This window comes from Falco naumanni, chromosome 2 (assembly GCF_017639655.2).
Source record: "Falco naumanni isolate bFalNau1 chromosome 2, bFalNau1.pat, whole genome shotgun sequence".
NCBI lineage: Eukaryota > Metazoa > Chordata > Aves > Falconiformes > Falconidae > Falco > Falco naumanni.
The window spans coordinates 80,749,119-80,771,973 of NC_054055.1; the positions used below are offsets into that span (position 1 = coordinate 80,749,119).

General features: G+C 45.4%; 1 protein-coding gene across 4 annotated transcripts in view; it reads left to right on the forward strand.

The window, feature by feature from the left end:
- PDE9A (phosphodiesterase 9A) overlaps positions 1-22,855 on the forward strand; it is a 51,270-nt gene that overhangs the window by 7,433 nt on the left and 20,982 nt on the right. The window contains exons 2-7 of one of the 4 annotated variants that reach the window (XM_040585161.1): positions 6,007-6,077; positions 7,887-7,964; positions 8,932-8,975; positions 16,275-16,329; positions 17,161-17,231; positions 21,920-22,004. In XM_040585161.1, coding sequence (XP_040441095.1) covers positions 6,007-6,077; positions 7,887-7,964; positions 8,932-8,975; positions 16,275-16,329; positions 17,161-17,231; positions 21,920-22,004 — 404 coding nt within the window. Of the gene's footprint in view, positions 1-6,006; positions 6,078-7,886; positions 7,965-8,931; positions 8,976-14,504; positions 14,623-16,274; positions 16,330-17,160; positions 17,232-21,392; positions 21,795-21,919; positions 22,005-22,855 lie in introns of those variants that run through there. The other 3 variants (XM_040585164.1, XM_040585165.1, XM_040585163.1) reach the window with 3 other exon arrangements.

Genomic DNA, 22,855 nt, shown 5'->3' on the forward strand with positions numbered 1-22,855 from the left:
CGAGAGAGGGAGTCTAGCAGAATGACATGCATGAGATGTTGAACTTGGAGATGGTTAAAGTTACTTCAGACAGATCCCACCCGTATATTTCACTTAGGTGTCCTGTTAAAATAAATGTTGTCACATCACTGCCCGAAGGTAAGTGTGGATCAGCAGGACTGCAGAGCTCCAGCTGCTGGAAGTAAAACATCGACTACACTCCTCATCCTCTAACAGAAGAGATATTTAAAGAGTTTGGGGGAGCTTTCATTTTTGCTTGGACTCTCAGCTGAGGGCTTTCATGTTTTCTTCCCCACACATGCACACATGCACACATGCACACATGCATTTATTTCCTGTTCTTCTCTTAGGGAAGCCCCTACTACATCATGCAGTTGGCAAATCTAGCATACTATTTTTAATACCACCTAACATTCGAAGCTCAGATAAACGGGGTGGTTTTCAAAATATCAACTGTTAATTAGTGCAAGAAATAAAAAATAGATAGTTGGGATATAGTTGTGCTTATGCTATGCTTGTACCTGAATTCAAAGTATAAGAAACCTGGAAGATGTTTAGATATGGGATTTTAGGTAAGGCTGCTGTTAGATATTGGGATCTGTGATAGTTCATTTATTGCTGTTTTTTAAGGAAGACTTATTTGCTTACACGTCTAGAAATAGAAATTCTTTCTAGTGATTTCTACACAGTGGTATCTGAAAGCCCTGGATCTTGCTTCATACTAATATGGACAGCAAAGACCACTGGAGAAACAGGGAAAATCACAATGAAAAAGTTCACGTCAGCCTTCTGCCATAGCAATTCAGGAATCCTCCATGAAAGCTGCTCGTACAGAAGCAGCAACAATTTTCACAGTCCATGCAAGATACATAACCGAGTTTTACCAGACTCTCTTCTGACACACTCTCTTCCAATCTCATTAGGAGCGATTATCATTTTAGGTTGTTTCCACTCCAGTTTCAGCCCTGACTGGACATTGATCACTGAGTTGAATGAAAGACATCACCAAGTGCTAGAAGTCTTGAACACAGCAGGTTGAGACCAGCAAAAGAAAGCAGGACTGGAAACTGAGGGTACACTGGCTTTGAAAATATTTTTGTATTATTTATTTAGGAATTTTACTACGGTAAAAAACCCCCACAAATGTGAGTTAAATTCTTGGAAGAAAACCCAATTACCAACAGCAGATCAGAACAGGATAACATTCTGGATAGGGTTTGCAGTTTACAGAGAGGATTAACTGTTCTGAGGATCAAATATAGAACAGAAATTGAATTTGTAAGCTGTGTTTTTTACCCACCCTATCTGAAAGCAAAACATGATGTGACTAGTTGGAAACTGGTGGGTTGCGGAGTATGTGCTCAATGGTCCCTTAGTAATACCTCCATCACAGTCCTTAATATTGAACCGTTCCTCTGAGTGGGGAAGCCAGTCAGAGTACCAGAGCTCCTAATCCCTACTCTTTCTGAGGGGTTTTGGAATCCTTGTCCTGGACCAGGGGTAGACACTATGGATTAAGAGACAATGCCTCCTTATTTCAGAGGAAGATGTTTCAAAAAACTGCAGAACTGTCTCCAGGAAAGAAATCAGTCTCACAGAACCGATCTCTGGGCCAGGAACCAGCCATCCCCATCGACTCATGCTGTCCTGCTTCACAGTCACTGAATGTTTCATCACAATATTATTTCCACTCCAAAAAGCTTCAGTTATTATTCATTCTGCTTTCCCCCGCTTTGCTTCATGTTATTTTCCAAGGCAGACAGAACCATTCCTCACTTAAATCAAATGGCTGCTTCTTGGTCTTGATGAAGACTCACTGAAACAATCAAGCAAAGCATTCAGAGAAGACTAGTTTTCCTGTCTTTTTTTTTTTTCTACACATGGTAGAAGTTTGTTAACAAAGACAGAAATATGAAATAATGTTAGTTCTCAAACAAGGGAAATTAATTGTTTGAAGACGCTGCATCACTTTTGAGGAATTTATTATTTTTCTTCTGGCAAAAATCCAAGGGAAATGCAATTAACAGGATTTATATGTGGCTGATTTTCTTCGTGGCATTTAATTATCAGTCTGCAAGCTGAAGCAGAGGCCTCTGTTTCCCATGCAGTGTATCACTACTGTAACTCTGCTTACATGTGATTTTGGCTCTGCCTTTGCTTTCAGAAATGACCCTGGCAACTGAGTGTCTTGTGTTGACCAATCTTGCAGGAAACTCTTGTACCATGAGACAATATTGGAGTCCCTGTGTCCACTTTTTCTTGCAGGAGGTGTGTCAGAAGCTGAATCCCTGGCTTTTTTGGGCTGTGCTGACCTAGGTGATGAACTTCTTTGACACATATTATTGGGAAACCTGTCTGTGCCCTACACACACATGATCTTAGCCCACTACAACAGCTGTAGAAACTGCTGTGGTCTCCTGTCTTTGGCCTCTATGATGCTCCATAGCAAGGTCTCAGTTCTTTCCTAAGCAGTGGTATCTTCCAGTGCCAGGTATTAATGCAGGGAGTGAAGTGTTGTGGGACACATCGCAGCCGCGGCTTGCCACCCAGGTGTAGGAACAGGGACCTAAGCAAGAGGATGACTGTGGGTCAGAGACAGCTGAAACAAGTTTGAAGGGAGATGAAGTCCCTCAGTGCTGTCTGTGGGTCTGGATCAGACCCACAAACAGTACCAGAAAAGTATCATCATGGAGACCACGCTGAACAGCAATGGTTTCAGGAGATCTGCCCAAGCAAGGACATCTTCACAGGGCTGGGTAAGATACGTGCTTCTGCAACTAGTGCCAACAGGGTTGCCTATCCTCAAAGCTGCAGGTCAACCATCTTCCCTGATCATCAGAGAAACCATGTGTCCCAGATGGTTGAACTATGGCTGCAAGCCAAGTGTCACTATATTGCCTTCAAGTTGCTAATGTCCCTGCAATGACAATGGACTTTAGGCAAATCGGATTCCTATACTGTGCTGGAGCCATCAATAGTATGCAGTACTGTCCTCCCATCTCTCCAAAATACATTCCAATTGTATTCCATCGGCAAAACTGACATCAACTTTATTGGGAATGTAAACCTGTGGACAGTAACAGGAACAATTGCATATTGCTGGGTAATGTCTGAAGCTAGCTGCTTTGGTTTGGAACAGAAGGAAGTTGGTCAGAAGAGCTCAGCAGGTTGCAATAGAAGAAAATTGTAGTAGCTTATGTGCTTTGATCAAAAAAATACAAGCAGCTGAGGACAACCACCCTAAGTTGAGTATCAAAGTGCGGTGGGTGATTCACAAATCCACTTCTAGCAAACCTAAGTAAAAATGCCAAGTGTGGAAAGCTAAAAAGCATGTATGGAGATAACTCATGATCTAATATCCACAGTCTTTATTTTGCTTCCCACTCTTGTACTATTACGTGGAGTAAAAAGCATTAAAATTCATGCTCAATGCATTGAAAGATCCTGCTGCTTTCTATGAGTCAGGCTGGCTTTCTTACATTTAATGGTTTATAATTTTATGGTTTTTTTATCTTTTCCTCTTTTATCTGTCCTGGTCAATAATAATTGATTTCCAGAATAAGAAACCTCAATACCTGAAATAGCACTCCTGGCACATCACAAGCCTTTACCTTCTGTTCAGCCACAATTAACATAATCTGCTCAGTTACTGTGTGCACCAGTTGTTGTACCCTCCAATACCTGTCAGCCAATTTTAGCACTTATCACTCAGGTAGGACTCTGTGTTCTGCTAGGAGTGGGTTTTCAGTCCTATCTGTACCCAATCAACTATGTTTTATTGCTTTGATTGCTGCTGTATTTTAATAACCAAGGGCCAATCACTGGATAAAACAGGTTTTTAAGACCCACTTGGGTATTAATCCCACCCATTTCCCCAGTAACAATCACTACCTCAGTAATCAAGTGCCTTGATTGCCTGGTGTAATCTCATCCAGGTCAGAAAACAGGGAAGGTGAGTGTGAGCACACCTATCGGTCACAGCCACCTCTTGAGGTGACCAGTGTCATTCTCTTCTCTACCACAAAACCCATGACATTCCACTCAAGAGTAAGAGGGCTTTGCTTCAGCATCAACTGGAGTGTCGGTGCATCTGACTCCAGGCACAAGGGGACTCAACCAGGCTGGTCAGGTCTTGCACATGCTGTCCCAAATCTCCTGATGCTTCAGGCTCGTGGTGACCCGAGCTGTGAGCAGGCATTAGCAACTCCTCACTGGCACAATGTCCTGCAGGCTGTCCCATGGCTTCCCCATTGCCAGCAGCAGAGGTCTGGGTTGGCGTCACACGACACCTCTGGGTGAGGAATTTCCCCTGGTGTCTGAAAGGCATCTCAGAAAAGGCACGTGTGTTACAGCCACGCTATTATGATTTAGGAACTCAAGCACTCAAAGGCCAAAGCTGCTGGAGTGAGGCTGCGGGCTTAATTAACTCCTGGCACTGACAGTTTTGGAAGCATCTTTAATTAGATGATAACATGTTATTTTTTCAAGTGTGGTCCTCATCTCGCTGAACACATGGGGCCTGCTTTGACCCGGCAAGGGTGGCAGCAGCCCCCACTGCCTGCAGCCCCCGCTGCCCGCAGCCCCTGCCTCCTCCTGGCAGCATGAGGCAAGACAGTGAAAACAAACCAGTGGAAGGCCACCCTGGGTGACACGTTCCTCATTTTCTGGGTCACCAGCCTTGAGGCTGATCTGTGGGCATGCACAAAACTCCTCTGTCCACAACAGGCTATACTTGAGAATATGGGATGCTAAGGGTGGTTGTGGGGGTTAGAAAATAGAGTTTCCAGCAAGGTACTTGAAAGGAGAGGAGACTTTTGACTTTGATCTCCCTGTGCCTCAGACCTCATCTGCAAAATACCTCTTTCTTGCTCCTGCTGAGTTCTAGCCATTAGGTCTCCACAAGTCCCTTTGGGCTGCCGCATCCTGAACCCAGAGGCTCTATGGCTATTTCTTGTGGTGTGTGAGGGAGCTGTGCTCCAGCACTGGCCAGGGAAACTGCCCCTCTCCACACCACCACCTCCCCCATTCACCACAGTAAGCTGTCCCCCACAGCCAACAGCCACCCTGTTGACACCAGCAGCCCCCAGACAAATCAGACCCACCGCTCACCATTGTTCCTGACTTTGAGAAGATGAGCTAGACCTGACTGCAGTGAGGCATTTTATTTCCATGGCAGGTTCAAAGCTTCCACCCACAGTCAATCAAAGGCACACAGAGAGGTTTTCTGCCCCCCACTGTGGCTGCGGAAGAGCTTCTCAACCAGGGAGCACCATCACCCACATGTCCTGATGGACATAGGAGTCTTGAGGAAAATCATGGCATGGGATGGCAACATTGAAGGCTGTATCACAGTGGGATCAAGGGGATATTGCATTCCCAGATCCACTGCTCAGACAGTCTTCTCTGCATAGCAGAAGGCATGTGTGGAAAGGCAGTGGGTTGAAAAGCTGTTTGGGGGCCTGGGAAGGTAACTGGCAAATTTTGTAATTTTTCAAGCTCCAGGTTGTGACCTAACAATGGGAACCACACAGCCTGACAGCCTGCAGAAAATTTGGCCCAACCTGTGGGGCAAAAAACCCCTCTGTTCAGTTTGAAGCTGGCTTAAGTCCAAAAAGTAGTGCCCTTTTATACCATCCAAGGACCTCCCCAAATCTGGGCTGTTTTCTTCCTAAATCCGGGCTCTTACATCCTTAAATCTGCAGTTGTTATCATCCTGCAGCAATACGGCATTGTAAGAAACCTTTTGCTGTCAGTTCACATACATTATTGCTCTACTTCTGAGCAGTACAATTAGGTCTCCAGAGCTTGCTTTCTTTATCAAAAAAGACACAGGTATTAAACAGGAGTAGAGAAATATTCCAGCTCATAAGTCAAATCAGATAATTGAAATGGCCTTAAAATTAGCCTAGTTCATGCCTGAATAGAGTTCATATCTCACTGGGAGCTAACTGTCCTTTTTCTTCTTTGTCTTTATTTTTCTCCCCCTGCTGCTGTTCGGTTTGGAAGGTGATCTTCAGCAAATACTGCAACTCCAAAGATATTATGGACCTCTTCTGCATTGCAACAGGGTTACCAAGGTAGGTCTCTTTTAATTTGTGACATTCATTTCACTTTTGTTTCTTTACTTCTGGGGGAAATTTAAAGACAAGCCCCAAAAGACTAATTTAGCTGCTATTCAAGCTTCTCTCTCATTCCAGTCTACTGGAAGAAGAAATTGGGGCAATCCAGATAACACCAGCTGGAAAAGTGCATGAAGCTCTGTCAGGCATTGAGCCACCTCAGCGGCAGCTGTGCCTGAGGAACAGAGAGGAATAGGGTAGAACAGAAAAGAGAGAGTCCAAAAAATACAAGCAAGTGCAGAAGACCAGCACTGAGTGCAGATGGGTTGTGTGCCAGTTATACATCAGCACTACATTTTTGCCCAGATCAAGTGAAACACAACCATATGTTTAGAACCTGTTTTTTAGGGAAAAATTTGGCCCAATGATTTGCCATTGGCATTGGTGAAAGGCCATTTGGCATTGGTGAAAGGCTTTCTGTTTAGATACAGTACAATCTAATCCCAGGTATAGGGTAGTTAAACATAAAATACCCCATTTTATGGAACATAAATATCCCCAAATCCATTGCCCAGGCCAAGTATTTTCTAATTTATGTTGCCTTGCAAAGTCCATGCATCTCTCCTGCTGCAATTTCCTGTAGGGTTTGTTTCTCTTACCTTCAACCTAGAAAGCAGCATCCAACTTAAATCTCTGTGTTGAGAGGGATCCAGGATCAGGTGTAGTTGTGTGCTGGGGTGGGAGAGGCTGGTGAATGGTGGAGGGTGGCATGGTGCAGCACCCAGCCACTTCTGCACCACCTGTCCAGGGCAATGGCATGCAGGGAGGGAAGCCCTGTCTAAAAGGGGCCATCTCCTCTCTGAATAGGAGCTCGGGCAACGCAGGCCAGATGCACAGCAGCATGCAATAAGCTATAGTCTTTACCTGTGTAAAAATAGGTTTACAATAAGAAAAAGCATAGGAAAAAATAAGCCAGTCCTTTGATTATGGGTTTATTGCATGACTCTGGCTCTGGGGATTGAATGATAAAAATGTCTATATTGACTCAGAATTTGCATAAGCTGCTGGACAGAATTAATGTCCTTTGCTGTTTATCCTAGCTATTTCTTCCCATTTGACATTAGAGAGGTTAATAACTCTCATTTGCTTATGATGTGAAATACTTCCACTCTATCACTGAGGAAACTTTGTTGAGCAGTTTTAATGACTCATGATTAGGGTGTTCACCGCATATTCGGCTTTTTTTTTTTTTTTTTTTTTTTTCATCAGAAGACTTTCAAAGAACGGTGCATTTCAACCAGGTTTCTGGAGCCAAAGTAAACCTCCAAGGTTTAGATCTGAGCCTATGAGATCACACTTCTCACAATACTGAAAAAAAAAAAGGCCCCATATTCAGCAAGACATTTTGTTTTGTTTGTTCTGGTAAAAGAGTAACTGAGTAAGTTCAAGACAGTCATATTACCAGTAGTTATTTGTGTAGTGGGAGTCAATACATAGCTGCTGAGTCAATGTATCATAAAACATAGCTTTTTAACAGAAATTATGAGTTGATGAGTCAACTGAATTCAGGGAGCAAAGTCTGCTCAGAGATCAAGGATGATCACACTTAATTTTTCCAGAAACATCTCTGGTGACTGAAGTAGGCGAACCATCAAGCTTCACCCTGTCCCGTGCTTTGACCCTTTCTGCACCCAGGTAAAAAGGATCTGAGACATTGTCAGGCCAGGCCAAGAGTGCTGCAGGAGATAAGATGGCTATGTACTGTGTGCACAGAAATTCAGCCAGCATTTCCAGGTCAAATAAACATCTTTGAAACATGCTTTTCAGGAACACAACAATCTCCCTTTTGACGGCAGACAATTGTATGGTATCCATTGACCCGACAATGCCTGCAAACTCAGAGAGGTAAGCTTTGCTGCAACCTGCTCTTTAAAAATAGGGTCAAGCCCAAGGGAAGGGGTGATGGTTGTGTGCAGATGCATTTCGTACGCAGTGGGAGGTGAGCAGCTCCCTGGAGGGAGGGAGGTGACAGTAAGAATTGCTTGCTGGCTTATAACACTAATGCCTGCTGGTTTTGAAGATTTTAACTTGTTATTAAGGTAGAAGTAATTGTCTGAGGAAAAAATACTGCTTTTAGGTATTGAATGTAGAACATCTGTTCCCATCCCACCATGTTTGCTGTCAAGGCTCCCAGCTCCTTGGCTCCCTTACTCCTTTATTGCTCTGCTAGGACACAACCATGACATTACTTGCAAAGAGAAGTCAAAGGTTTTGATGAGGGTGGGTCTCTTCCGTGCTAGCTTTGGCCCTTCTCACCTCCAAATGCCTTTTTCTTTCTCTCCTTAGTTTCCTGTTGCTTTTCCAACCTGGGACTTTTAGTTTCACTCTGACTGCTTGTACTTACTCCTGCTGGTGTCATTTTCTTAATTGCATATTTCATCATTACTTATCACTGGCATTACTCTCATTGGCACCTGTGATGGAGCCCCAGCAGTTGGGAGGAATCTACTGCACAGGATGATGTGTCAACACAGGCCAAAAGATGATCCCCACCACTGGAGCTCCCTTCTGACCTACAAATTTTCCTCACCATCTCAGTCCACAAGCTATCAAGGCTTGCCAGGCAGGAGGCATTTTTACCATGTTTGTTGCATGACCATACAGCACAAGAAAGATCTCTCTGTCTCTAGCTCAGTAGTAAACTGAAGAGATGTGTGTTCATAAGAAGTACTCATTGCATATTTAAACTCACAGGTTTTAAGAGTGCTTAGAATATATTCAGATACTTATTCCAAATTCTCGGGGAGTTCAGATATGAAATACAAACTGCTTTCTGAGTGTTGCTAACATCAACCCTCTCTGACTCTTCCAGGTCGCCATACAAAGTGATACCTGTTGCCACTGGGCAACTCTCAGGTAAAACAACCCTTTTGAACTGAATTTGCTAAAGCTAAATTTGTGAACATTTGCACATGGAAAATATGGCTATGATGCAAGGAAGAATGATGATAGTGTCATGATTGTAGCTACAGCAGAATAAGAAGTATTTGATCATAGTGTTCTGGAGGAAAGTTGAAGAAAAATCCCCAAAGTATTTGAGAATGAGGTGGAATGGCTGGGGTCCATGAGACTTTCCCAGTGCTTAGCTGTGGTCTGACACAGCACCACTGATGTTCTGGGGAAAGTCCTAGATGGAGCAGTGTGATTTTTTCAGGCAATGTAGACAAAGTTTGAAAGACTGTCCTGCAGTGTTTTGTTTAACTTGTTCATCTCTCAGCAAAGCTCCACTGGAAAACTGAGCACAACATTTGAACTCCATGTTAGTTCCAAATGGCTGAGGAGAGAGCATAATTTCTGTTGTGGGCATGGTAGCTCTAAGTGTAATAAATATTTAAATATACCTGACAAGATTAAAGAAGGCTTGGATGGAAGAGCACATCTGGAACATGTTTCCCAGAACACAGCTGTTCTCCACAGAACACTGTTGTACTCCACAGGCAAGACTAAGCGGCACTTCTACCATTTCTCTTTGCCTGCCAGTGTCACAGTCAGGCCAGTAGCTCTCAGACACTGGAGAAGAGCATTTGCCTGGGGCAGGTCCTGTAGAGCATCTGGCTCACGGTCTCTCTCATCTGTGCAACCGTGTTATCTCCTGCTATTCTCTCCAAGGCAGACTGAGCAAGAGCCCTAGACTGTACGCTGTGGAGCTGTAGCGAAAGGCTGGCCACTGAGGCAAGGGCTGCAGGAGGATAGGGAATGTCAGCTGGGGACACAGTTTGGAGCAGTAAAATGAGAAGATAGGTGAGACCAGGGGCAAGAGGTTAAGATTATCCTGGGAACAGAAAGAACAGGAGGGAGCCAGAAAGTCTGGGGCAGGAATAGAGGCTCTTGTGACAGGGGCAAGGCAGTTTTGCTGGTCCCACTGGTTTGTCTTCTTGCTAATGCTGATTGCAGGTCCCACCTCTTCTTATTGCTCAGTCTCCTGTATTACACAACAAAACATAGTGTCTCACAGCACTGCCTTTTTTTAGATGGGGAGACACAGGGAACCAAAGCTGCTCTCTGAGGCACCCACGACTGCTGCAGCAGAAACATCTGTAGGAAAAGGGCACAGCAAGGCAGTGTAGGAGAATGATGGGGGGGTGGGGGGGTGGGGGGGCATGGAAAGGCCGCAGTGGGGAGCTTGTGCATGCAGAGAGCAAAGGCAAACAGAGCAAAAAGAACAAAGAAGCTAGGAAATGGGGAAGTGCTTTATCACAGTAAGATTTGTTACAAGCCATAAACAGGTCCTAGATCGGTGATTGCCACTGTTGCTGGAAGGAGGTAGTCAAAGCCAACTGCTAAGGGAAAAGAAGCTGCCTCCTAAACTATTTCCTTTTTGCAACAAACTCTGCTGGAACAGCATCACTGTTGTGCTCCATAAGTACACTATTTGCATTATCAGGTCAGAAAAGGTGGGGTCTTACCTGCTGCATGTGTCTCGGTGTACCAGCTACATGGGTAATCAATAGCCATTTGCCCCAAGATGGAAGAACAGGGCGAACAGGGCCAGCAAGGATCTGCTGGGGAAAGCCACTGTGTTATACCAGCTGGGAAGCCAATCAAAAGGCTTTCTAGAACATCTACCCTTTTTTTTTACCTAACATGAAACTAACTGTATATTTTTATAAGACCGTGTATGACTTTTCACACTTTCCCAGGGCCCTCGTTTTTCACCCCAGCTGACAGCACATGGCTCTTCTTTCTTCAGAGTGCAGCTCACTGTGTCAGCAATGTCTCTCTTCCCTCCTTGAATTTTATGAAACAAGGATTTCCAAAGATCTAAGCTGAAAAGGGCAAGAAAAATTCTGGCTGTTAGTTGCCAAAGCAGAAGAGAGTCTGCTATGGAAAGAGGAGGGAAGTTGAATTGAGTGTGATGGAACTAATGTTCCTTGGTATCTGTTTGTCTTTTGCATGGGTTGTCATTAATCTTAAGCATTCCTGACATTTTGCTGAGAGTAGGAAGAATAAACAGAGTGGGAAATTGTTCCTCTTCATTAAAAGAAAAAAATCCACCTCTGTTCTACTCTTCACTTCTTAAGCAACTCTGCCTGCGTGGTTCTGCTTCCCAAAGCAACTTGTCCAAATACATGCCAAAAAAGGGGTCACCCTAATTTTCACAGCAGTGGGAGGTAATGCACCTCTTTTCAGCAGTCTCCCAGGCAGCTGGAAAAGAATGACGCATGTTTCAGTGGAACAAAGACTGTAAAAGGTGGGACTGGAAAATATGATCCTTTGGGAGGAAAATATAAGCAGTGGCTTTTATCCAGCAGAGGAGATATCCACTGGAGTTCTACTAAGAAGTCATTCTTTATTTCCTGGCCATAGTCATGGGAGAGGGCTGGAATTACAAAAATTATTATTCCAGTGAGCATCCGTTAGATGCAGCAGTGACTACCGTATCACCATGGGGTCAGCTGTCTGCAAGGCAAAGCAAGGGCTGAGCTGGCCAGCTCTGAGCCTGTGTGGCCATTGCATCATGTGCTGTCCCTCCTTCTGTGGCCCCAGAGTAGAAGGTACGTGGCTATCTGAGCAGAGCATCAAACCCCTGGTGCCAAACCCTTCCTTCTTTCTGGGGTGTTTAAACTCCCAAGGCTGTCTTCTCCCTCCCAACAGCAGGAAGGCTCTGGTCTGCATCCTTGTGGTAGAACAGGTTCAAAACTCACAAATGGATGGCTGTGTTGTGGGTATAATTAGTAGGGTTCAAGCACTCTGCAATATTGCTGGAGATGCCAATTAAATGAACAAATCCTACTAGCAGCACACGCTTGAGAAATAAAACTGAAGTCTGATAGTGCACAGAGTGGAGCTATTGTGGAGCTCAAGTGAGCCTGATCCACCACAGTCCTAAACAGGGCTGGAAACGTGCAGGGACTGTCCTACCGCTTCAGAGTTAGAGCAACAAAGCACACAGGTGGCTGAACGAGCCCTTAAAAATCTCACCAGGGATGTGACCTGAAACAGCATAAGATGTGCTGAGCTTAGTCCCAGTTTTCGCCACATCTCTGTCTCCAGTTTGTTCTGGTGGATCCCTCAACACAAGCATCCCCTCATCCCTGTAGAAATGGGCAAGGAAACCCGAAGACGTTGGGACGGAGGCCAGCACGTGGAGAGACCTCACCACTTACCACTCCTTGCTCAGCAGCCTCAGCAGTGGGGAACCCTGCCAGCATGCATCGGAGCGTGCATCGGAGCGTGCATCGGAGCGGCTTGGCCAGCCTAAGGCTATAGGCAGCATCTTCACCTCCCACTTCACTTGCTATTCAATTGTTTGCCTTTTCAGCTAACAACCCATCTAACACTTGCATGGAGGAAAGCCCAGGGTCTCTCCCCATGGATATCGGCTTGTAGCAGGAAAGCTAGCTCAACCAACACCTGTGTAGCTGCCTGCTAGGAGGCTCACATCTGAACAGTGCTAACTGCGCCTTGCCCACCCCTGAGCCCACCAATGACTGCACCAGCGAACCGTGGAGACAGCTTTCCCCCCCCAGAGTGATTAAATACACAAGATCTTGTGCAGATTGCTCTTAGTAAAGTGACAGAAGCTTGTCACTGTGTCTAAATCTTCTTATTCTGGGATATCTCTCCTCTCCTTTTGGAGGCATATTCACGCTTGCAGATCAAGCAAGTGTGAAGAGGCAGAGACTGTGAGAGAAAAAGCCCCCTCCCTCCTGCTGCTCCTTACATGCATCCCACATGGATGCGTGCATCCGGACAGGGCCAACAGCTTCAGGATTACTCACCTGAGCAGGGGTTTCCATGCAACAGCCCGAATTAACCTGAGCTGTCAAGTGAATTTGGTGTTCGATATGACATGATTCACAGACGTGGGCTTGGGCTGGAAAACACACCCCTTCCTCAGGCTTTTGTCCACCTGGCTGTTTGGTTTTTTTAAATTCCTCTGTCTGTCCTGATCCAAACAAACCACAGCGTGCAAAATACAGATAGGAGCCTGAGCCAGAGGCACAAGAACACGTGAGAAGGAGACCGTATGGCAGGAGTTCACCAGCCTGATGCTGGCAGGCAAAGGCAGATGCCCACACCCTCCCAGCCTTGATGGTCCCAGCAGAAAAGATAGGGGGAAAACCATCCCACACTCACAACCCCATGCACTCTCTGCCTGCACCCTGCCAACGCTGGCAGGATGGCAAGGGGAGCCAGGGAGGGCGAGAGGGTGTAGGTGGCTCCCTGGCTGTGATTCTGGTGGGTAGGACAGGAGAGGAATAGTCACTGCTGAGCAGGGCGGTGTGAAGCAGAGGGTGCATGCCAGCAGCTTATAAGCCATCTGTGTCAGCACACAGGTGACCTGAGCTGCCCCAGCATGTACCTAGTCTCTGTCTGGCAGGGAAGGTGTGTACACGCTTGCTGCCAGCCCTCTGATCCGGCCACAGTGGGAGTCACAGGAAAGAGTGCTGCTGCCATATTCCCCTGCACCTGCTTTCTGCCCAGACCTGCTAGAGACAGGACTGCTGAGAGGGACAGCAAAATGGCTCCTTGCTCTGTGATGCCCCAGCCAAGTTCCCTGCTGAACTTGGCAGGGGCCAGCAGGCAAGGAGCTGAAGTCCCTGTGCCCACAGTGAGCACAGGAATGAGCCAAGGGAAGCCTGGGGAGGCCTGAGCTGCTCTGTCCTCTGCCCAGCATTACACTATTGCAGCATCTTCTGGAGGGAGTTTTTCTAATTTTCATTTGTCAGCTTCAAAATATCTTGCATATTGTGCAAAAATCTGTCTTGCTGAACACCTGCATTTGCAAACATTGCACATTCATGGTGCTGGCAGAGGGTGAGCTGAGAAGAGGGTTGCTGCTGGCTTTTGGGGTGCTGCGGGAAGGAGCTGGTGACCCTCAGCAACGTTCACAGATTGCAGCTGCCCATGCTACGTGCACTAGGATTTCCTTTTCATAGAGGGAATTGCAGCAAAACAAATGAAGCAACTGAGGGAAAAGGTAGCTGCATGCACCTGGGGTATCAGCCCTGCCCAGAGGTATAAAAAAAAGCAGATAGACGGTAACGGAGTAAAAGAACACCTAGCCCTCCTGTTACACAAATGAGTGGATAAGTGAGACTAAATGATGTTGGAGTGTTATCTCATTTTCTTCAGAATCAGGGGTTAGCAGTGGTCTCCCCCTTGAAAGGAACAGGACGAAGAAATGGATCTTTGTCTCTTTAAGATGAGACGAACTGCCACTCTTAGTCATATATCTTTACTGCACCCTAGGGTTATAAAAACATACATCTTCATTTTGAAAGTCTTTTATTACATCCATAAACATCAGATTGCAGCTGACTGTTCCCTGGATGAGAACGTCCTAGTACTCCAAGTGAGTTTTGACAGGGGGAGGGAATGAAAATAAGATTTTTTTTTTAATTTTTTTTTTACTGGAACAGTTTTTATAGGGAACTTGTCAGTCTCTGGCATGCTACAGCCACTGTCAGAGAGCTGAGCAGCATTGAAGTGAGAGGACACGGGTTTCTCTGCTTATTTTCACTGTTGGACTCAGGTACCATCCCAGGTGCTGTGCACGGTAAGCTTTCCTCCTGTCTTAAATAGGACGCAGCGTTTGCTTTGTTTCAGCGCTTGGATTTTCAAATGGGATTTGTGAGAAAACTGAAAAATGGGTCTCTGTGAAAAGAACTAATTTCTTCATTTGCTCTGCTAGCGTCTCTGCTGGGAGTTGGATCACAGGAAAAAAATATGAAGAGGGAAATAGATCTGAGACTTTCAGAGCACAGAGTGCTTGTTCCAGTTTAAAGACACAGGGGTAACAGCCAAATTGTTTCGATCAGCAAAGTGAAAGCACTTGACAAGTATTTCTGACATCTTTAATACCTGAGGAATTGCAAATCTTTTCAACAGGTACAAGAGCTATTATTTAGAATTACTCTGTAAATGCTGGGCTGTATTTCTGTGTGATGTGTTTTGCGGGGGTGATTGCACTCGTGAGACATTGTGCTCCCTCAGGCAAGTGCAAAAAGTAGCTTCAGAAATGCCATTGGGGTATTTCTACATAGCATATAAATGGGTGTTCCATAATGTGCGGCATGTATATAAGAGCATGCAACATTTCTACTTCTGGAGCATGAGTAACCAAGAGTGCAACCACATTGCAAGCACAGTGCAGTTTAAATTAACTGGTGAGACAAAGTGGGAACAATCTCAAAACAGCAGCTCGCAGCTCAGCAAAGGTGATTTATGCTTCCCATCTGTGTGAATACAGTGTGGACTGACTGAAAGATGGGAAAATATTGTTATTATACTTCTTCCTTCCTAAAGTGTACTGTCCCTCAAAATCTAGGTTCTTGTTTTAAGGATGCATTTGCTTTTCCCTGTGTTAGTTATTGCAATCCTGTGATGGTCTTGGAAGGGGTTGGTGCTTCACCAGGCTGACTTTCCTGAGCTGGCTGAAGCACCCGAGCACTGGAGTTGGCAGCAGGAGGCAGGGAGCTACTGGAGTGAGCGCTCCCAGTGCAGCCACTGCCACAGCGTCTCAGACATTGATGGGATCCTGACGGGATCCCTATGGTGGCTCTGTCCAAGTTATGTTCTCAAGGGAAGGGGGCTAGGAAGCTTATGCACTGCTGTGTCCATCCTGTGAACCAGGAAGGACTCATTCTGCAAGGACAGTCACTTTGAAATTTCACATTTGCCTGAAGTTTATGCATAGCAGTACAATCCTTATGAATTTGCACAAAAAAAAAATTGGTCTCCAGGATAATGTCCCAGTATACATCTGAAAAGAAAACTGGGTTATCTTGTGTTCATAAGCTGTTGCACTGCTCATAGGCACTCCGGCAGTGTGCTGATGGTATAGAGGCAGCCCTTGTGAGCCAGATGTTTCAAAAGTGGATGGTGATTCTGGGTGTCCTACCCAAGAAATGTGAAAGGGGTCATCTTTTCAGAGAGTGCTGCCTTAAAACAAGTACCTCTCAGAGACCTCACCAACCCCCCTCTAAAAAAAACTTCTGAGAAACCTTGACTGTAATCTGCAGGCAAAGAAAGGCAGGTGATATGAGAAGTCATTCCTAAACACTATCGCTGTTCAAAGGACCAGAACTACTTTTTGGCTAAATGCCTCAGCGACAGAGCTGGAAGTCTGGGGATGCCACTTTGCAGGGAGGCTGAGGATGTCTTTTTTGCTCTGTCATTTTCTGTTATGTCCCCCTCCTATTTTCTCAGAGAAAGAAGAATTGTTCCAGAATTTATTGGGACAGATTGCTGAGCAGTTCTCAAGGTAAGAAGCTGAACATCATTATTAATTTAAAATGCTATTTCTTTTATCACCCTAAAGTAATATTTTCACAGGAGGCAGAGGGGCATTTAAGATCTTCAAATCCCACTCTTCCTGACAAATTTACGCCTGGTACACAGTTTATTTCCTGCTGACAGCAATATGGTAGCTTGAACTAAATGTGATTTCAGTGATTATGTTTGATCTAAAAAGGAGATCAAGTTGTAAATATAAATGTTCTTATTGTGCTTCTGCCCTCTTAGGAAGCAAAAGAAATGTTTCTACATTGAGCAGTCAAATCATCTGGTTTGTTTCATTTTTCCCTTTATCACTCAAACATGTCTCTCCCCTGAGAGGATTTATCAACATCTGTATAGCTGCTTATTTTATTCCAGCTGGTTTCAATAAGACAGATCAATCCCACCACAGCTTAGCAAATCACCAGCATAACTCTAAAGGAAGGGGGGCTTCAGAGTGTGCAGACACCAAGATGCTGCTGTTAGGCAAAGCGTTATCAATTAACTTTGCTTCCCTTGGGGGGTACAATAACAAGCCATTGCCAAGAGAGGGGGTGATGAAGTGTTGCAGAGCCACAGTACATTCCCAGGGTCACAACAAAATCATTAGTTGTTAATTTTTCTGAAAATTAAATGCGGGTGTATTTTCTGCCCAAATTTTAGCATTTCCACAGGAAAATTTCTTTTCCTTATGGCAACCATGGTTGGACAGATCAATCCTTTGAAAAATATAGACGTTTCTAGCAAAAGTCCTTTGTACCTAAGGCAGGTACAGCACTAAATGTATAACATTAATACATGAGGGTTTTCTTTTCAGGGTTTTTAAAATCAATGAGCTGAAAACGGAAGTAGCTAATCACTTGGCAATGCTGGAGAAAAAGGTTGAATGTGAGTGTCCCTTTATTCGTATTGCAGTGGGAACCGGTGTCTCAGAAATTCCCCACCTTCTTGCCCTCATTGAACCCCTCTCTGTCCCACTCCTCACAGCCCCTCTGCTTTCTCTGATCGCTAGCAATGTGGCCAGCCTTGAGCCTGAGAGGCCACAGTCCGTCCCAGGGTGAGGCCCGGGGAAGGTGGGAGCCTGTGGTGGCACCCACCGGCGGGTTGAGGCCGTGGAGGGACGCTCTGTGTTGCAGACACCCAGAGCTCCTCCCGGCCTCCCCGCTGAGGGGCCATCGAGCCCTCCGCTGAGCTTCGGGCCCAGGGCCACATCCTCCTGCTACCATGTCCCCACAGAAGAGGGTCTCCACCACACAGCTCCCTATCGCCCACCTCCAAGCCCCTCAGCCTGCCCTCCCATGCCCCCCGACCCATCCCCTGCCCCTCCTCAGCTCCCCCGCACCCAGCAGTGTCCCCCATGCCTCTGCACAGGCATTCCCTGCAAGACGCTGCCCTGGAGCACACCCGGGGCCTAGCGCTCGCTGTTGCGCTTTGTAGTTAATATCAGGAGGGTAACGCAGCTGCCTTCATCCTACTTTAAGTCAGATACTTGCACAGGTCAAACATGTTGCCTTGCAGAGAGGTTTTCTCCTTTCAGAAATGCATTTACTGTGTGTTAAGCAGTCAGGTCAGTCCTCGTCGCTGACAGAGGCCCAGCCCCAGCACCGGGACCTGACTGTGTTTCTTCTGCTCAACGCCATGTTGCCTGCCTCCCCCTGCTGGGAAAGGGCCGGGGGCCGGGGAAAGGCCTGTCCCCACAGCACATGTGGTGCCACGTGTGCGCTACCCATGGGGCACTAACACGGCACCAAAACGTCCATAAACGGGTGGTGTAACGTGTGCCATGAGGCAGCCGGAGGGTACATCTCGTGGTCTCGCGAGGGGGTGATTGCTGGGCTGCGAACACGGGGCTTCACCCCTCTCTGGCCATATTGCCTGGCAGAGTTCTAGGCAGCATCGATTGCCTTGTTCAGTGTGTTAACAGCAATGCAACCATGTTCAGCTACTGTGCAACAGCAAAGTTAAGTTCATCTGGTCAAAAGCTCCTTTTCCATTGGGGGGGGGGATTTTTTTCCCCATGCAGCACCTGACTTGTTTTGTTGCTTTTCAGTATACGAGGCAGAACACAGGTCCCAGAAAGGCAGGGAAGGGGAATGAGCAGGGCACTGTCACCCAGCACTGTTTTGACACCAAAGGTCACATCCTTGCTGATACGCAACATTTAAGTCAGGAGCACGCAGAGTCTTCCCCAGCACTACAGCTGCAGAAACCACTTTCTCACTAGAGCTGGCTGGAAAAAAAAAGTTTCTGGTTCATGGAAGAATTTTTGTTGAAATTTCCCCTGACCAGAAGCTGCCTTGACCCTGCAGCTTCTCAATGAGACTGATGCCTTTGTCAGCAGGGAGAGGAAAAATATTCTTATTCAAAGAGCAGCTGCAGGGGACCTTTTCTGTGAGGCCACCCCAGCCACAGGCTCCCAGTGCAGTGGGAGCCCTTTGGTCACACTCATGGAGGGGGCAACCTGCAGCGCACATACTCACAGCACAGATCTCTGCAAGGAGCCCAGGTAGCAATTCCTCCCTGTCTGCTTTTCCCAAGGCTCCGCTGATTTATTCTATGGACCAAAAGAAAAAAAAAAAAAAAGAAAGAAAGAAAAAAAGAAAAATTAGCTCAGTCATTCTGCCTTTTCTGTGAAACTTCTGACCAACTCCAGTCCTCAGGGCTAAGTGCCATGGACTAGAGCAAATGAGGCAAGCATTCCTGTGAGTCTTCCTATCCCCTTGGCAGCCCAGGCAAGCAGCTCTCCCAGCCAGCTAGGGGCTTCTTTTGGCCACCAACTCCCCTGATGACCCCTTGGGACCCCTGGCTGCACCCTGCATGCACACTGCCTTTCAGCACCAGCAGCCCCTGGCAGCGGAGGGAGATAATGAAGATTTGCACACCGCTGCAGGAGAGGAATAGTTGTGCGCTTGCACTCTCCAGCACTTTATTGCTGCTTTAGGGAAGGCAGCCTACACAGAGGTGCTGTGCCGTGCAGGTGAACTGAATTCACTGGTCCCCAGACAAGGCTTCTTTCAGTAAGTGGGTCTCACCGCTGATGGAAATAGCAGCTGATGTAGCAATCTGCTGCTATTCTGCCTGAGTGCTTGCGATCCCATCTCCAGCAGCCTCAGCCTGTGGGAAGGAGCTCCCTGGGTTGCCTCTCTACAAGTGCACCCATCTGCTCAGAAATGGACTTCCAGAATTTGCAACAGAGCCAAATCTGCAACATTTTGAAATAATCCCACGCTTTCATGTTTAAAAAGCAAAACTGTGAGAGAAAGGGAGTGTCCAACCTTCCTACTCGAGCTGGACTCCCAGAGGTTGCTTTAAGAGCCATGTTTCAGTGCTGGATTCAGCCCAAGGATTTCTTTAGACAGCACAGGGTCTTTTCAGAAGGTATTTCTTGCTGCAGAATAATATAATGGGCTCTTAATCAGTGCACATGACAAGGCCATTTATCATTTGTGAGCCAAATGCGAAAAGAATTGTGCTTTTGTTTTGCCTTTTCTCCCACCTTCTTCAGAGATCCCTTTTCCACCACTTTGACATGCGATCTCCAGGATTTCTTCCCCAGAAGGGACGTGTGTGGGGATAAGTGCTCATGACAGCACTGCATCTGCACCTCACATAAAATGTTCTCAGCTTCCTTCCCATTACTGTCTAGAGACTTCATCACAAAGATGTGTTTTCAAGGAGCCAAATCTTATAACTGATTTTTAAATCCCATCTAAAGCTTGTGACTTCCCCTTGGAAAATGCATCTATGCAGGGCAAGCACTGGGAATGCTTTGTCCCATAGCTTGACTTACTCTGCTCCAGTGTTTTTACAGCAGCCCACATATCAATAAGGAAGCTGGCAAAAACCCTTTGCAATTTGTAAGCACCTCACATCTACCTTAAGAAAATAATTATGTAAATGCTGTGCTCCCCAGAGAGGTTTTGGAAGAAAACTAAAGAGATGCAATACAGAAAAATGCTCAGGGCTGCCATTTTGCACCAGAACTTCTCTTCTCTCTGCAGTTGCCTGCCCCACTACCCCGTCCATCTGATAACTCCTCTTGGCTCCCACTGCTTCAAATAGGCACCAGCCACCATTTAGACAGCCTGGCAAATGGGTTACCCATGAAATTGTCCTGGATGAATGCACTGGGGTGGTATATAGCAGCATGAGGCTTGCAGGTCAGGTCAGCTGCAGCTGGTGAGTGGCAGTTGAACGGAGTACCCAAAAAAAGTGCAGCCAGATACCCAAAATGAAGATATTGAGCAAGCAAGACAGCATCTTGCCTGTATCATCACATTGTGATCACCCAAAGAAATTGCTTGTAGCAATGCTAGACAAAAAAACACTAATCTGGAAACAGGATATTTAAGTGAAGGGTATCCCTGTAATCAAGCATAAATCAAAAGCTTTTCCCTTTCCTCTCCTAATATATGGCATTTTGGACTCAGTTCATATATCTCTCTTTTTTCCCCCTTTCCCAGATCCAACAGCAATTTTTGTTTTTACGAACATAAAGAAAGCAAAACTGAGGTCTCTGCTTATTTACAGAGTTGTGCCCTCCAAGGCAGTTTTTTGTCACTTACATGCTACTACCCTCCAGATAAGTGTGATTTTGACTATTATTTTCTAAGAAAGTGACCGAATACTCGTTGTATGATTGCACATTCCCTTGAGTTTCCTGAACCACAGCTTGTCCATGCAAACAATGAGTTCAGTAAACAAATGAGCTGTGAAATGATTGCATATGAATGACATGTACTTAACAAATGCTGCTGTATTATGTCCTTGAGCATGCTGGTAGTTCAACAAGAGGGAAAGAAAAGGGAGAATTTTCTCATACTTGCACTGCATTAGGTTCTCATAGCTACATGGAATGAAGAGCATTGCTGCATAAACAGGCAATCAAACTTTTTGCCTTGTGGGTCTCATAATTATGTACAGAAGGGAAATAAAGGATTTTTGTGCTGCATGCAGAAATAACCTTTGATTACAAAACTGATTGGCAAAAAGAAGTGACAGATATTCAATACCTAAAAAAAAACCCAAATCAATTGCGAGAGCAAAACTTTCAACATATCTCCCTCTCCTGCATTCTCACTTTGGTTTTTCTGTACTTAACAATGACTCTCAGAGCTCCTTAATGCTCTGCATGAACTTAAAAATTAAAACCTTTTATCTTAATGGGAATTCTAATCCTACTGGGACACGTTTGCCTAGCTGCGCTTATCATCCCATCGTGGGAGGGTTTTTTCACTCAGGATTTCCTTTGATTTGTGTTCTACAGCAAAGAAGTGAAGGCACCAGAACAGCTGACTGCTGCTAACAATCGTGGAAAAGCTGAGACATTATAGCCATTCTGTGAATTAAAATCCTGTAGCTATTATCTAAAATTGGCAACAGAGAATTCCTATGGGTTTTCAAGATATATTGCTTTGGCAGCACCTGCATATGTGAGAACCAGGGCAGAATGTAAGAGCTTGCTGGCTCACTGGATAACCCCACTGTTAAAGCCCTTTGAAATTTTGCACAATTGTGAAACAAGATCCTTTGACTTTTGCCATGGTAACCCTCCTGTTGTTTTCCTTTGTTGACAGTGGAAGGCCTGAAAGTCGTGGAGATTGAGAAATGCAAGAGCGACATTAAAAAGATGAGGGAGGAAATGGCAGCAAGAAGCAGCAGGTAAGTTCTGCTTTGGACCTAACCAAAGAAATAAGCATCTGGTTTCAAACCCTAATGCAACATTTCTGCAGAATTGTGTTACCTTCTGGGCTTAGAAGTAAAGGAGGAAGAAACTAATAACCATTAAGGACAGTGGCTTTAATTTAACATTTGAAGATCTACAGCAATTCATCAGTTAAAATAGCTCAGGCCATGGGAATAGAGAAAAAGGTCTTGCAACAGAGAGCTATTTTTCACCATACAGAATGGGAATTCTTCATCCAGATTTACTGGGAGAGAGGGAATGGGAGAAGAACTTCTGCATAGAAGTTCTGCACAGTGCAGTGTTTGATTAGGAGCAAGTTATCACTCAAATCAGCTCCAATATATTCTGGGAAAATATAAAATAAACATGTAGCAGCTCTTCTAATTATGATCTCATGCTATTAAAAAAACATTCATTTCAAATTCAACAAGAAACTGGGAATTCACTTTCTAATTCAAGGGCTCACTGTGATTGTGAAGCTTGGTTTTGCTGTAATTAAAACACAGGAAAAAAATTGCATTTGGTATGGTATGCAGCCTAGGCTTGAAAGCCTGCCTCCTGTGTCACTGAAATACCCCATTAGTACAAACAAATCATCACTGTGAGATTATGAATACTTCTGGGAAGGTTGCTGAAGGATAGACAGCGTTGCTTAAAGTGCGGGTGAAGGGGATTTTTCTCAGCAAATGTAACTATGCTATCTTGACAGCCTCTCTCATTTTCTTCATTTGGGGTCAAATTCTCTGTCCTTTAATCAAAGCAATTACCTATTGAGGGCAGTGGGAGATTTGCTAAAAGAATTAGACTTTATAATAATTTGTTGTTA